At 39.4% G+C, this 15,466-nt stretch overlaps 1 protein-coding gene across 2 annotated transcripts in view; it reads right to left on the reverse strand.

The window, feature by feature from the left end:
- SPATA7 (spermatogenesis associated 7) overlaps positions 1-15,466 on the reverse strand; it is a 1,255,634-nt gene that overhangs the window by 394,480 nt on the left and 845,688 nt on the right. For both annotated transcript variants that reach the window (XM_044074096.1, XM_044074097.1), the window contains one exon: positions 1,679-1,745. In XM_044074096.1, coding sequence (XP_043930031.1) covers positions 1,679-1,745 — 67 coding nt within the window. The remainder of the gene's footprint in view (positions 1-1,678; positions 1,746-15,466) is intronic.

Below are 15,466 nucleotides of genomic sequence, written 5' to 3' on the forward strand. Positions count from 1 at the left end.
AAGGCCAGCTGTGCTTTAATGTTGTTTAGTTTCAACAGTTTTATTATTGGCCAGACTTTTTTCCTTTGTTCTAGTACTCTGGAAGAATAATCACTGTCAAACCTTATCAGGCTTTGATTGTATTTTAAGAGTGATTTTCTCCAAGCAGATTTTAATATTAGTTCCTTGTCCAGAAATGAAAGAAATGTTGTAACTATGGATCTAGGTGGAGTACTTGTTGAGTTAGAGGCAGGTTTCCTCAGTACTCTATGTGCCCTTTCAATTCCAAATGAAAGTCCCTCTTTCAAGCCTAAAAATTCAGGAATCCAGGTTGCTAAGAATTAAATAATGTCTTCACCTTCAGTGTTTTCAGGCAGACCAAAGACCTTTATGTTGTTTCTCCTTTCCCTGTTTTCTAAGTCATCTATTTTGTTAAGCAGCCATGTATCCTGTTTAAGCAGAAATTCTTTTTTTGAATTCTTCCTCTTTGAGTCTCCCTTCAGCGTCATTTAGAGAAGGTGTTGCTTGCTGTAATAGTTCCTTAAGAGTATCAGTCTGTTTTTGAGAATTTAATTTGAGGTTTCTAAGTTATTTCTACAGTCATTCATCTTCAAAGATAGTTTCTGTAAGGTAGATGCCATGAATTGCAATTCTTTTATCAAAGCAGCATCTAGGCGAGAATTCCTTGAGTTGTTCATATTCAGTGACTCAATATATCCCCAAGTTACTTGACAGGAAATTTTTTGTACATCTCCACCCAAATTAATATTTATGTAGTTTTGAAGTTTATCTATAGATTTCTGATGTTTTAAACTTGAAAATAATAACATTTTCCTATATTATTATACTAGTTTATGGAGCTCTCAAAATTCACTGTTCTCAGTTGGCCATCTAGGCTCCGCCCCTCCCTATTTTCCTTTTTTCACTGCTAGTGAAAGGGTTGCCAACTATAGTAGGCTCCATGAGTCTAAGTCATGCAAAAATGTTCAGTCTGTTTGTAAACTGATGACATGGAGGCAAGATAAATATCCAGTGACCAATATTCAACTAGTGGTCCAGATGCTGGTGATCCATACAAGGAGGGGAGGGAGTTGAAGGTTTTGGACTACATGTTTCTTCTGGATGAATTATTTTGATATTGGAGTGACCTATAGGAGAGTATGCATGCAGCTGGGTGAGAATCTGGTATGGCCACACCTGTGGAGGGCATGATGCCTAAAAGCAGTAAGACAACCACCCCTAGTAAGCAGCAACCCAGCTGCTCTAGCTCCTAAATGGGAAATTAATGCAGAGTATGATTTAATGTGTGAAGGTCCTCTTTGGACCACAGTCTGGTACTGTGCAAAGAAAAATATATCATTAATGTTCTGAGAAGCATAAAGAAACAGAAGACTAATGACAGCTTGGCTGACCATTCTAACAGTGGAAGTCAGTATAGCTATGATAAGCAGAGCAGCACGTCCATCATAAACATTCCGTATTCCCCACCTTTTTCTGTTTACCCTGAAACATCTGTAATTAAAAAAAGTGTAAGAGAAGATCACTTCAGTTACCATCACAGTGAACATAAGTAAAATACTAAGAGTTTTGCAAGTGTGCTGATGAGACAGGAACACCATAATGCAAAACTGTTAACACTCAACAGCACCTACAAGTGTACAAAAAGAAAGAAAGAAAAAAATACAAGCTAATAGCTGACCTGTTTAAGCACCCATTGGGCATCTGACAAATTCTTTGCTTCAGTGGAAAAGGATGCATCTAAAAGGCTGCAAGATTAAAAAGAAAACTATTTTGTTTATTTTGATTATTTCATTGCAGGCATGCTTCTCTGTCATTTTATTTTATGGTTTTCTAAAAAACATGCAGAAAACAACATCAGATTTTCAGATTCATACTGATCGGGCAGCAGATACCATAAAGATGAAGATAAATGGCACATGGTATAAAAAGTGTGGCATTTCCAGTTATTTGTCATACAGTAGGGTATGAGAAAATAAGATGCTTTGGGTAATGCTAGTTTTTCTCAGCTTTTAATTATGACTCACAATTCTGGATCTTGTTTAAATGACACCACTCTAAAGGGTTGCTACCACACAGCAATGTGCACAAGTATAATTCAGAACTATAACCATATTCAATATACCTGAAGCAAGTAAGCAGGGTTAGTGCATGGGGCAAAGTGACACTACTTCCAACATGGAAAGCTGTACCCCCATCTCTTTTACTTACATATATTAACTCCTTATGTGCTGTACTTCAGAAAAGAGAAATAAAGTACAGTTGTGTACACTTACCATAAATGTAGATGTTTGAGTGTGTCGACTGAGGGCTACTGCAAGCAGATAACCCAAATGTAATGACTGCAACAGTGAAACACGAAGAACATCTGTGATACTACAGTCTTGACTATTAAATGCAAAACCCTGGAACTGCATATCACAGCATTGATCACTACTGTGTCAGTAAGCCTGGTACCTATTGTATATACCAGGGTATATGATTGTAACATCAGAAGGAAATCCAATCGTATTGTTACTTAGTACTGCAAAATACCTGTTCAAGTATTTATTATTACGGCTTAATGGCTGCATACTTATTTTGAATCATTATTGCGTATGTATGTACATCATCATGATCTCAACTGATTTAACCCACTGTCTTTCACATAGGATCATAGAAAGTTACTAGGCTAATGGCCCTAGGGCCCTTACAAGCCTAGCCAGGTTCTACTCTTGCTTCCACAGTCAGCACCTATTGCCCCTGTCCAACAGACAGTTGGAACCCTCAGGGTGAATTTACAGTTATTCATCCAATCACCCAGACTGCGTTTGAAGAGAGACAATAAGGTGCTCTGTTTGACATGAAGTGGGAGTATGCTCCAAAGGTGTGGTAACCTCTGGGAGGCAAATTTGTCCTCTAGCAGGTTCTATTAATGTCACATACCAGGTTAAGGTCTTTAGAACGAGTAATCGGTGTGCCATTTGGCTTGCAGATAAGCAGCATTTCCAGTAAAGTAGGGTCAGAGATTGCCTTATACACAAGTCAGAGATCGCCTCTAAGTAGTCTGTATGAAACAGTATAAAGTGACAGTGATTTCAGCTGATCCATATAGGACAGATGCTGAAGACCTTCAATTGTCCCTGTGAGGAACCTTTATGGTTTCTCCATTTGCTGCAGGTGCTTGGGAAGGTACATGCCAAAAGGGCGTTGTACTCAATTATTGGCCTTATGAGGGAATAGTACAGGGAGAACATAACTTTTTTTCTAGAGGCAATGCCCTTACTTATGAAATGAGCAATACAGAATGCCCTTCTTACCACTGTGGAGACACGGTGATTAAATGTAAGGTTGCTGTCAACCTGTGTGCCCAGTTCTCACCACTGAGTGTGTACTTAGGGTGTTGCTATTGATGTGGTAGTTAGCAGGAACATCACTTTTACCGAAAGGGATGATAATACATTTTTTGCATTGAGTTTAAGGCTATGACTTTGGCACCAATCATTTGTTTGTGTAAGACCCTCTTGTAGGATGTTGACATCATTTGGAGATTCTATGACCACTTCCAGTTTGCAGTCATCAGCAAACTTTGCAGCCATAGACCTTTAACTTTTGCTTGTATTTTGGAGAAATAGGTTCCGAACAGTAGAGGTCCCAGGACTGATCCCTGTGGAACACCACTGGTTATGGATCTGCTGTTGGAGGTGGATTACCCTATTTTGACTGTATGGGTTCTATCAATGAGCTAGTTAGTGGCCCACCTAACAATGTAAGGGTCCATACCTAGCTGAGGGAGTCTGTCAATGATTCCTGAGTGAGGGATAGTACCAAAAGCATTGGTTATGTCTAGGTAGGCTGTATGTACAGATTTCCCCCCATCCTTGGTGACTATCTCAAAGAAGTCCACTTTGAAGTTTAACAGGCATGATTTCCCTTTGACAAATCCAAACGGAATAGGGTCAAATGCTTGAAGATTACCTATATATTTGTTGATAAGGCCCATGATGATTCACTCCATGGCCTTGCAGATAAGGTTAGTCAGGCTAATAGGTCTATAGTTCCTGGGGTCAGTGGAAGCACCAACTTTGTGCTAGGGGATAATGGTGGTCGATTTTCATTCAGCTGGAATGAAGCCTGTGCTTAGACTATGATTGAAAAGAGTACCCAATGGTCTTGCTAATTCTTATTGGAACCCATATAGGATGCAGCCTGGGATGTTATCAGGTCCTACAGATGCAGTGTTTTTGGCCTTAGAGAGGGCATTTATGACCTGCTCTTTAGAGATACAGGGTAGGGGGCAAGTGGTAGGGATGTCATGGAGTATGTTTGGTGGGGACAGGGGAGTGAAGTTTTCACAGAACCTGTTGGGTAACAGGTTAGATATGTCCACAGGCTCAGTATATGGGGTATACTTGGTATCATTAACTACCAGATCAGAGCAAATCTGGGCATTTCCTTTTAGGTTATGGATGTAACTAAAAGTGCCTTATTTAGTTATTTATTTATTCATTTAACATTTGTTAACTGGGAAAGTCTGACTTGGAATGATGCCAATTTTCAGCGGAGGCCCGGGGAGAAACATTCCAGATGCATATCTTTGAATGTGGGAGGAAACCGGAGCACCCAGAGGAAACCCACATGAATGCAGGGAGGACATACAGACTCCACACAGAAGGCACCCCAGACGAGAATCGAACTGAAGAACCTCTTCGCTGTGAGGCGACAACACTACCGCTGCACCACTGCACCATCCGTCTTATGGTTGTCCTTAGTTGAGGAAACTAATTTGGATTCAGAGTTTGCTTTGGAGGACTTCACAGGAAGTCTTACTTGCTTAAGCTGAGGAGGGAGTGTTTCCAGTTTAGGGCCTGCTCCTTCTTACTCTTAGGCAGAAATGTACTCCTCTTATTGTAAAGCCTGTTAATGGCAGTTGTCCACCAGGGCAGGTTTGCTCTTCCTTGAAAAGCTTGTTTTGAGCCTATCAGGTACATCTGAGTCAATGCAGTTATACAGGTGTTTGTATACAGCATTGGTGTAGAACTTGGCATAATTGCCAGTTCCATTTGAGGGGGGGTGGTGCAGTGAAGCTATTTATACCATCCTGTAAGAGGTTATAATCTGCTGTGGAGAACTTTTTTAATCTAGTTGCTGCTGGGGGGGGGGGGGGGTCAGGTGTTATAGTTAATTTGAATGAGACTGACTTGTGGTCAGATCTCACCAGGGAAGACCTCACAGTGGGGGTGCTACACAGGTTCCCCCATATTGGCAAGCACCAGATCCAAGATGTTGGTGACCCTTGTGGGGGTGTCAACCAACTGGTCCAAGGCATTGGAGTTAAAGTCGAGGAACCTTTGGGCAAGTGAGTTTGAGCATGAGTAATTTACCCAGTCAGTGGATGAGTAGTTAAAGTCGCCCAAAACCATGGTGTCCAGATGTATCTTGATAGACTCAAGTGGATCCAAATAGGCAGAGTGGGTGTCCTGATTCATGGAGGGGGTCCTGTAGCTGGCAATTATGAACAGGTGTCCTGCCAACAGTTAATTCATCTGAAGTATATCCAGGGAATCTTACTGTTTAACCAATCTGGAGGTGTAGTTATCATTAATGAATATCAATACACTTCTTCCTCCAGTTTTCACACACTCAGTATGTGGTCTGAATGTGTGGAAGGAGGTACAACTCAGTATAACTAAGGTGGTCTCCACGGCCTTGAACCAGGTCTCTGTGACTGCACAAATGTCTGCATTTTCCAAAGTGAGGACTGCTTCCAGCGAGTGCAGTTTCGTGTTAAGACTCCTAGCATTTAGCAGCATCACCTTCAGGCTGTTTTTAGATGGAATTTTTATGCTGGGAAATTTGTTCTTGTGACACTGCCTTAAAAAGGGCACTATTGGGGTGGCAAGAGCATTTGTCAGTAGTCAAAATACCAGGGGTGACAGATGAAGACAATCTCTGGAAAAGCACTGAGATCTGTCTATTATGTCATCCCAGGCTGACAGATACTGGATCCCCTTAGAATGACATCAGAAACTAAGCCAATTATTGAAGTCAATCATTTTCTGTTTGTATTGAGGCATCATCCTAGGTGAAGGTAAAATGCTGCTTAAGGCTAGTGACATACCTGATGAGACACACAGTACAATAGTTTAGTCATGTCTCATCATATAATCCAGAGAGGTACATCTCGAGTCATTCACACCAACATGGACTATGACGGAGTCATAACAGTAACTTTTGTTGAGAGGTGAGTGCATGTGTGATGTGGCGGAAACTGGCACCTGACAGACAGCTGACCGTGACCTTTTCTTTATCCAGAGTGGTGAGAGGGATATCTGTGTGTCTCATGATGGAGTCACCTATGACTAATATGTTTGGTTTTGTGTTTTGCCTTACGGGCTTGATAGGTGAGACACTGGTGTTTGAGTTATTATGTGTAATGTGTTCAGCAGAGGAAGTATGTATAGCGTGCTTGTGTTTGAGAGGTCTCTGGTGTTTAGGTATGTTTCTGGTGAGGACCTCCGCATATGTAGATATGTGTAATGTGGGTTTGGGTGGAGTAGAAGGTGAGGTGTGTGTGCTGACAACTCGCTCAGTGTCAGAGGTATAGTGGTGAGTGAGAGAGCATGGATTCAAGGCTCTTAATATAGTTGTATCTCTCACACGTTGAGTTTGTGTGGACTAGGAGTAGAGGGTTGTTGCTGTACATGAAGCAGTTGCTACACTGCTTCAGGAGGCCCATGTCAACCAAGCTGGCGGGAGAAATTGTGAGAAATTGTCCGTTCATAATATTAGGTAAATTTATATGGTCAAAAACAGGAAGAGGTCAGGAAAAGAGGTTATACTTAGGAACGGCTTATGGGTGAAAGGTGTGTTGGTACCTTAGAGGCTAGGCTTAGTGTTCCAATTTACAGTACAGCAGAGCTGCAAAAAACTTCTCGAGGACCACAAGCTAATTGCTATGGGAAAATTTAACAAGCAAAATGTTTGTGTCTATAGCAACCAACAGTAACTACCGCAGTGCGGCAGTGTATGATGGTAGGCTACACATAAACAAGAGCAAAACTGTGCAAATGCAGGGCTTAAATAAAACAAGAAATAACCCTTTTAACTAAAACTAATAAGGACACACCAATAAGGACACACTCTCTCTCTAAGCTATAGTCCAATCACCCTCGATTAGATGGGACCCAGGCAGCACTCTCCTCCCTTAAGGGTGCAGAAGGGCCTTCTTCAACAAAGATGGCTTGGATTTGATACTCAGAAGTTACAAAACAGACCCAGGAACAGCAAACCTGGATCTGGGCTATGCTACAGATGAACTAGTACAGTATACAGTAAAATGTGGTAAAACACAGTTCAGACAATTCAGACAGACAGTATAATGGAAATACAAATTAAAAGTGCAATATAAGAGCAAAAACAGCCACATAGCTAGTTGGAAGCAACAGATGCCTCAGATCTTGTAGTATCTCAATGAAGAGCTGGTTTTAATGCTCAAGTGATATCAAACAGTCTAGATTCAGCAAGTCTGAATCTAGCCTATGCTATAAAATGCAGAAGCACTAGAAATTCAAAGTGCAGAAAATCAGTCACAACATCGAAAACAGTTTAAATAAAGCAGCAATTCAGTAAAATACTTTTCTCAAAGTGCAATGTAGGCTTTAAAAATATTTACTTTTCAGCAGATTTCAGTGGATGCCTTGGACTTAGTTCCACTTCATTCCACATGTCTGGCTAATGTCAGCAAACACGACACAACTACAAAGTTAAATGATTTTAAACAAAGCAGCCAAAGGGAAAGCCCAAGACTGAGCCTTATTCCAGCAATCCCCAACTCAGATGAGTCCTTGGCTGCACACTTCTGCCACAAGAGTGCAGGGGGAGGGGGGCATTCTTAATGTACGATGGCTGGTTTTAGTGTTCCAGTTGTAGCAAACAATCTAGATTCATCAAGCCTGAATCTAGCCTATGCTATAAAATGCAGAAGCACTAGAAAATCAAAGTGTAGAAAATTAGTCACAACACAAAAAAAAAAACAATTTAAATAAAGCAGCAAATGGGTAGAATACTCCCACAAGAGTACAGACCACAAACCTTCCTAGTGTGAAATAACTGGTCTACAACCCAACTGATTAAACTAGAACAAATACACTTAGAATAACAGGCACAATAAGCCTTCACCAGCAATTCCCAGCTTAGAAGGGTGTAGGCCACACCCTTCTGCCACAAGAGTTCAGACCACAAATCTTACTAATGTAAAATAACTGGCTTGGAACCCAAGTGCTTAAACCAGAACAAATACACTTAGAATAACAGGTACAATAAGCCTTCACCAGCAATTCCCAGCTTAGAAAGGTGTTGGCTACACTCTTCTGCCACAAGAGTCTAGACCACAAACCTTCCTAATGTAAAATAACTGACTTGGAGACCAAGTGCTTAAACCAGAACTATGACACTTTCAGAATAACAGACACAATAAGAGTTCAACCAGTAATTTCCAACTTAGAAGGGTGTAGGCTTTCCTTTCCTGCCAGAAGAGTCTAGACCACAAATCTTCCTAATGTGAAATAACTGTTTTGTAACCAAAGTGCTTAAACTGGAACAAAGATACTTGGGACAATAGGCACAAAAAGCCTTCAACCAGCAATTCCCAGCTCAGAAGGGCAGAGGCTACCCTCTCCTTCCACAAGGGTGTAGACCACAAACCTTGTTAATGTAAAATACCTAGCCCGAAGTCCAGGTGCTTAAACCAAAATTAAGGGGCTTAGAATAACAGTTACAATTTAATCAGACAGCAGAATAAATGCAATTGAACACTTTTAATAACAAGCGGCAGAAGCAAAATAAAGTAATATAGTAGGAAGAAATACAAATAGAGTAAAAGCAGCTGAGTAAAGTGCATTTCTTTTGTTTAGTTAAGTGGGAAACGAGGAAACAGAAGATAATTCAAGGTTAAGAAATTAAGGGGGTAGACCTTCCCTAACAATCTTTCTGTACTCAGTAGAATGAGCTGATGAGATGGGACTGGGAGGAGTATTGTCCATAATCAAATGTACACAATATGCACATATTGCTACTACTCCTGTGATTGCCCATTTCTTTGTGTCTTTATGTACACATTTTATTTAATCATTGGAAAGTTTTCCCTAGTTCTCCTCTGTACATATGTCTTGCCCAACCTAAATAAAAAACAAAGTACTCAGAAGCTGAACCCAGAGTTTTTTGCATGTAATCTTATAAAACATGGATATAAAGCTAGTGGAACTTGGACATAATACTAGTAGTAAAAACAATAAAACTAAAAAATTTTGATGGAAGATTCACGAGCTATCTAATTTGTCTTTTTCTAGCAATAAAGATGCAAGTTCTACTAAACTAAACTTGCTCCATTTCCCACTTAAGAACTGCCTTGTCAGTTACATGCATTACAGAACTATAACAGAGATTGTGACAATATCACTTTGGACAGGCTGTTATAATTTGCCACCCTTTTGTCTTTTTTTTTTTTTTTTTTTGTGCGTGCGGAAAACTTTTTTTTTAATCATCCCTGACCCTTTCACACTGTATTGTCATTAGACAAACTAGATATTGTATAGTGATAATAAAATAAAACAATTTTACATCAAACTGTGTACATTTCAAACCATTTCTGTGGAGATGTATCATTTTGGAACACTTACATGTGATAAAAATAGTAAAAGTAAAGCAACAGTATCAGTGCAGTGACAAGTCCGTTACTAATAAGGCAAAAGTGGTAAAAACAAAAATTAAAACTCTAATTACACTGTGGATTTTAAACTTTTGGAACAAACATCACTTACTTTTTACAAAAACAACTTTTCAAGTTGTGGACTTCATACTCTTTGAACAAACTGTTGTTGTATCCCTGCTCGTGGTTCCAGTTACTTTTTCGTTTTGCCACGTGACAAAAATGTCATGTGTACTACTACCTGAATGCTGCAGAGAATCTCAGTGCATACATTACTTTCTTATCTTCAGCTAAACATCTTTAATATTGTCAATTTAAGTACTGAAATATGCAACTTACAATGTTAAAATACAAAAGAGAATAAAATATAAATATGTCACAACTATTCAGATACAGAGATAGATAATAAAGATTGAATCTGAAAAAGCCACCATTTTTATTGATGTTCTAATTACTCTCAGTTGGTGAGGGAAAGTATCCTATACAAATGAAGCCTGGCAAGCAACAGCATGTTGTACAGATAATTAGGAAATTATTTGAAATGTCAAGACCTACTAGAAGGAGTTCCGACAAGCATACTGAATTGCCGAAAAGCAGACTTGCATATACAAAGTCTGAGATGGCCATTTCTTGGAATATTCCCCGTTCTTCAAGGTTTGACAATTTTGGAGTTGGTATGTATAAGTTCGAGGGGTGGGGTTGGGGCTTGCTCCCTGCAAAAAAAGGAAGCATAAAGGAGAAAATCAGTCTTCAAGATTTGTTCTATTCCTAGGTTTTTTGTCATTTTTTTCCAGACTGTCAGCACTTGGCATTTCGAGTGCCGGTATTTCAATAGGGAGCTGATAATTATTGGTAGATTCCAGGAACTAAAAATCTTGCACTGGTTAAGTGAACTTAGAAGGATAGGGAACTAATAGTTCTGTAAGTCTGGCATAGACTTTCAGGACTACATATTCCTAGACCTAGACCCTGTAACAGTCCTTGTTGTTACTTCTCCCAACCTCCAGTCGGTTAGTATGTGATTCAAAGTAAGTCATTTAACCAGATATTGGTCTGTGTTCACCCCTACAAAGGAACTGTGTGCCCACTGGTCTTAACCAATTTTTTTTTTTTTAATATTCAAGTTTAGTTATAAAGTGCTTGAAAAGTCTTTACACATTTCTTATTCTGGAAAGGTTGTACTTAGATCCAATGCAGTGTTCTTTCCACATCAAGTCCGAACAAGTTAAGCTCTTTTCATGTCTTTTTAAATATGGCTTCTGTTGTAGACTGTGTACTGTCTTTGTTGATGCTTTCAAACTCTTTACCGTTTATGTCCTTACTATGATAAGCTCTTCAAACTGTCAAAAAATGCACTACTAGGAGACATGCTAACTAATCCATACTAATACTAAGTCTTCTTCCCCTACATGGAACTGTCCTAGCAGGTAATGTGATAGTCTAAACAGGTTTCACACTACCTGCTTTGCTTCTATGATCAGTGAAAACTAAACTAAGTCACTCACTTCATTGGTTATCCTATTGCTTCTCCTTCAGACTAAATGTAAAGTATCTGTGTTCTACAGTTTCATCACTAGGAACCAAAACAACACTCTGAGTGGCTGGAAACCAATAATCCAAGTTGAAGGGTTTATTAAAAAACAGTATTTAATCACAAACACAGTTGAAAAATCACTCCATAAATAATGTAGCAAAAATCATCATAGATAATCCACAGTCAGGACTGTGGATTCTCTATGACGATTTTTGCCACATTTATGGAGTGATTTTTCAACTATGTTTGTGATTAAATACTGTTTTTTTTTATAAACCCTTTGACTTGGATTACTGGTTTCCAGCCACTCAAGAGTGTTGATTTGGTTCCTAATTATCTATTACACTCTGCACCGGTTTTGTTCTTTACACAGTTTTGTTAATCTTTCAAGTCTTTTCTACATCTTCTTATATATTACCCCTCTTCCACAACTGTGTCATCAGCAAAATTTTCCTTCCAGAACTAAGTCACTTATATGGCCAGTGAAACGGACAGCATCCACTAGTAATCCCTGCAAAACCCCAGTGGTCAATAACCTTTGATTTCACCAATTCCATTTACTATGACTATGAGCATAGCCACTTGTATCTTATCAACACACTTTTTGTAAGGTAAGTTCATAGGTTCATCGGCAAGTAGTAGGCTATCTGCCCTATACTAATCTAATGTCCCAAGATCCACTTGGGTCTTTTAAAGCTGGTCATTTACATTCTTTGGGTACCATCAAATGTCTTGCTATAGTCAAGATAGACAACAGCAGTTAAGGAACACTAAACAATTTTTGGAAAACAGTATGGAAAAACACAGGACTACCATGTTACTCATATCAAAATTTACTTAGATGAAAAAAATAACTCCTTTAAAACAGTATTTATGAAAAAATGCAGCCAAATGAAGCAGCTCATCAGAAGACTCACTTTATACAGCTACAAAAATACATCTTGGTTCCACATTACATGTATCAGAATATTTTAAGGAAAGATTGCAGCTCAAAATAATAACTTAAATCAAGTGATGTAATACTTCTAGTAAATATATCCAGTAATTTTCCTAACACAAGTTTTCTGTATTTCTGTTTTTAGCAAAGGGTGTTAAGTGCAATTATGTAATTTCTTTAACTCAAAAGCAAATCCGTTCAGAGCTGTCAGTAACAGTACATCATAAAAATATGAGCTTACATCCCTTTGGTACTCCATGTCCTGAAAATATTTTTCCAGCAGCCTTCGTTTTCTGGCAGTACTAACTGTGGTACTGTGCCTGCAAAAATAAGGATACAGGTGGAGGGGAACTGAAGTGCTGTCATGCACTCTTTTCAATTTAAGACTGTAAGCCCCAAAGGAAGCATACTTGTGCAGGACAAATAGCCTGAAATGAGCCAAAAAACAGTATAAAGAGAATAACTGGGTTTTCTTATGAATAATTGTGCCTTGTTTAATAGATGCACCATTATTCAAACCCAAAACACCTGAAACCTTGGGAGTCAAAATATCAACTCTCAAAACACTTTTTTTTTTTTTGCAGAAGGGCTTGCCCCAGTGCATATCCCGGTAGGAAAAGGTTGAAAGTGATGAAACAAAACTCACCTTCTCGCTCTTCTGTCATGGTAGGACTCTAGTGGTCTTACAGGTTTGAAGTTCTCTGCATCAGTCCACTGGGCAGCAAGCAGTAGGGCTTCCAGAACAACTTAACATTAACAACTATGAAACACTTTGGATAATAAATAACAGTAATATGCAATTCCCCATACCTTGGAAAACAGGGAGGCAAACTTTGCACTTACAGAGATATCTCTTTGAAGATTTACAACCAAGGCTCTAAAAAAAAAAAACTGCACCATCTTCTTCTTGGAAGATCAGTATAGCAGTGAACTGAAACACTATTGCTGAATCCCAGTCAATACATTATTACCTTCAGAAAAGACGCAAACTGCAAGATCTGAGGAGAGCTGTGCCTGAATCTGTCCTACCTTTAAGTTGTGTTTCCAACTTTTAGTGTTTTTTTTTAAATTGTGGTCTGCAGTCCATATGGCAGCCTCTACAACATCCTGCACAGAAACATTTCTAAAAAAAGCTGCTGCAGCACTGAAGTGTGCCCTTATATTACATTAAACATAGCAAAAGGCAATACAGTGGACTAGCCATTTTGACAGACCTTTTCCTTTCTTAAAGTAGACAAAAAGTTGATCCCATTTCCTGAGGACATAACTTCTACTGGTAACAGCTATTTATTTTCACCCAGTATAAACAGAAGCAGCTCTTTTTTGTTTTGGTAGTTTTGGAGAGAAGACTGGGAGCTAAATGGAATGGTTATGAGATACTACTGAGGCTTCAGATAAAATAAATAAAATGTATTTCTTGACTGAAGTAGATCACTGATCTCCTTGGACTTTTCCAAACTCAGACCAAAATGTGACTTGCTCAGAGTTGCATAGCTATGCAACGGAGGCTGAGGGAATCACACCCAATACAACCTGCCCATAGCAAACAGCTTGTTAACAGCTCCTTAATTTCTGCAGCAACTGCTAAACAGTTATAACTTCAGGCACACAATCTTCAGAAATAACCCTTTTATTATAAAAATTTGTACAAGGTAACTTTCACACAAGGGTTTATAACACTGAAATTATTCTTGAAATTAAAGCAAGTGTTTTTAAGAAAGGTTCATAATTGTCTACTGTAACATGTTGTTTCAAAACAGGTAAAGTTGACCTTACTAACATGAAGTTCGAATTCCGAGCAAGTGACAAATGTCTCTTCAGGACTCTTTTAAGGAAGACAATAGTCACAGGCTTGTTATCAGAGGAAATGATGGCATCCAGACAAGAAAAACAGATGTGTGCTTTGATGAAGAAATATACCAATTTTAAGTCACCTAAGGCTCTTGAGGCTATGCACTTGAATATAGGCCCTTTGCAACATTCCCAAGTGGCAAACCACCTCCTCTACTGTATGTACACATGGTTTCCTTGACGTTGGTCTCTTGGCTTCCTTAAAAATGTTCAGAACTTGGTTGAAGAAAGAACTACTAGAAAATTAAACTCATTTCCAAGCTGACAGATTATGTGCCTTGAGAACAGGATGCAGCAATCCACCTTGTTGCCCACTTAGTACTGTGCTTTTGAAGACTCAATGGCCAAGAAGCAACAGTAGCTTGTTTCATCAAGATAGACCCACAACATTTTTGTCCAAGGAGGGGATACGAAAGGGAGAGTAGCTCTGTCCTGATATGTTCTTAACAGGCTTTCTGAAAACAAGGAAGAGGAGGAAAGGCACAGAGGATTGAGCCAATAGGAATAAAAAAGCATCTATTCTCCAAATTGAGTGATGAGACAGCAGAGAACAACAGATTAAGGGCCAGATGGATTCATGAGCTTGAGTTGTTTGCCTACCAAAAGAACAGAGACCTCCCAAACACACATCACCCACACTCACCACTAAGCAAAAAGAAACTAAACCACTACACATAACACACACACACACACACACACACACACACACACACACACACACACACACACACACACACACACACACACACACACACACACACACACGTCTCATCAAATAAGCCCCTAAGGCAAAACTCATCAAATGTCTTGGTCCTAGGCAACTCCACAGTGAGACACACAGATGTCCCTCTCACCAGAATGGACAAAGAAAAGAGCACAGTCAGCTATCTATCAGGTGCCAGGATCTAACAAATCACACATGCACTCAACAAGTACTGTTATGACTCTGTCATAATCCATGTTGGAGTGACTGATTTGGGATGTACCTCTCTGGACAATATAAAGACAGACATGATGGAACTCTTTTGATTATGTGTCCCAGATAGGTGTGTCCCTAGCCCTAAGTAGTATCCTACCTATCCTCACCCAGGATGATACCATAATATAAACAAAAAATGATTGACTTAAACAACTGGCTTAGCTTCTGGTGTCAGTCCAGGGGGATCCAGTATTTGTTAGCCTGGGAGGATTATGGTAGACAGATCTTGCTGCTTTGCTAGAGATGGTTTGCACCTGTCTCACCTAGGCTTTTGGATACTGGCAAAGGCCCTTGCCTCCCCCATAGTGCCTTTTTTAGGCAATGTCAAAACAATAAATGTTCCAATGTAACAAAATCTAATCTAGACAAACTTAGGGTTGTGCTGCTTAATGCTAGGTGTTTAAACAAGAAACCGCACTCTGTGGAAGCACTCCTCACGCTGGAGGATGCTGATGTCCTTGCAGTTACCGAACATGGTTC

This window comes from Protopterus annectens, chromosome 6.part0 (assembly GCF_019279795.1).
Source record: "Protopterus annectens isolate FY-2018-M chromosome 6.part0, PAN1.0, whole genome shotgun sequence".
NCBI classification, from domain to species: Eukaryota; Metazoa; Chordata; order Ceratodontiformes; family Protopteridae; genus Protopterus; species Protopterus annectens.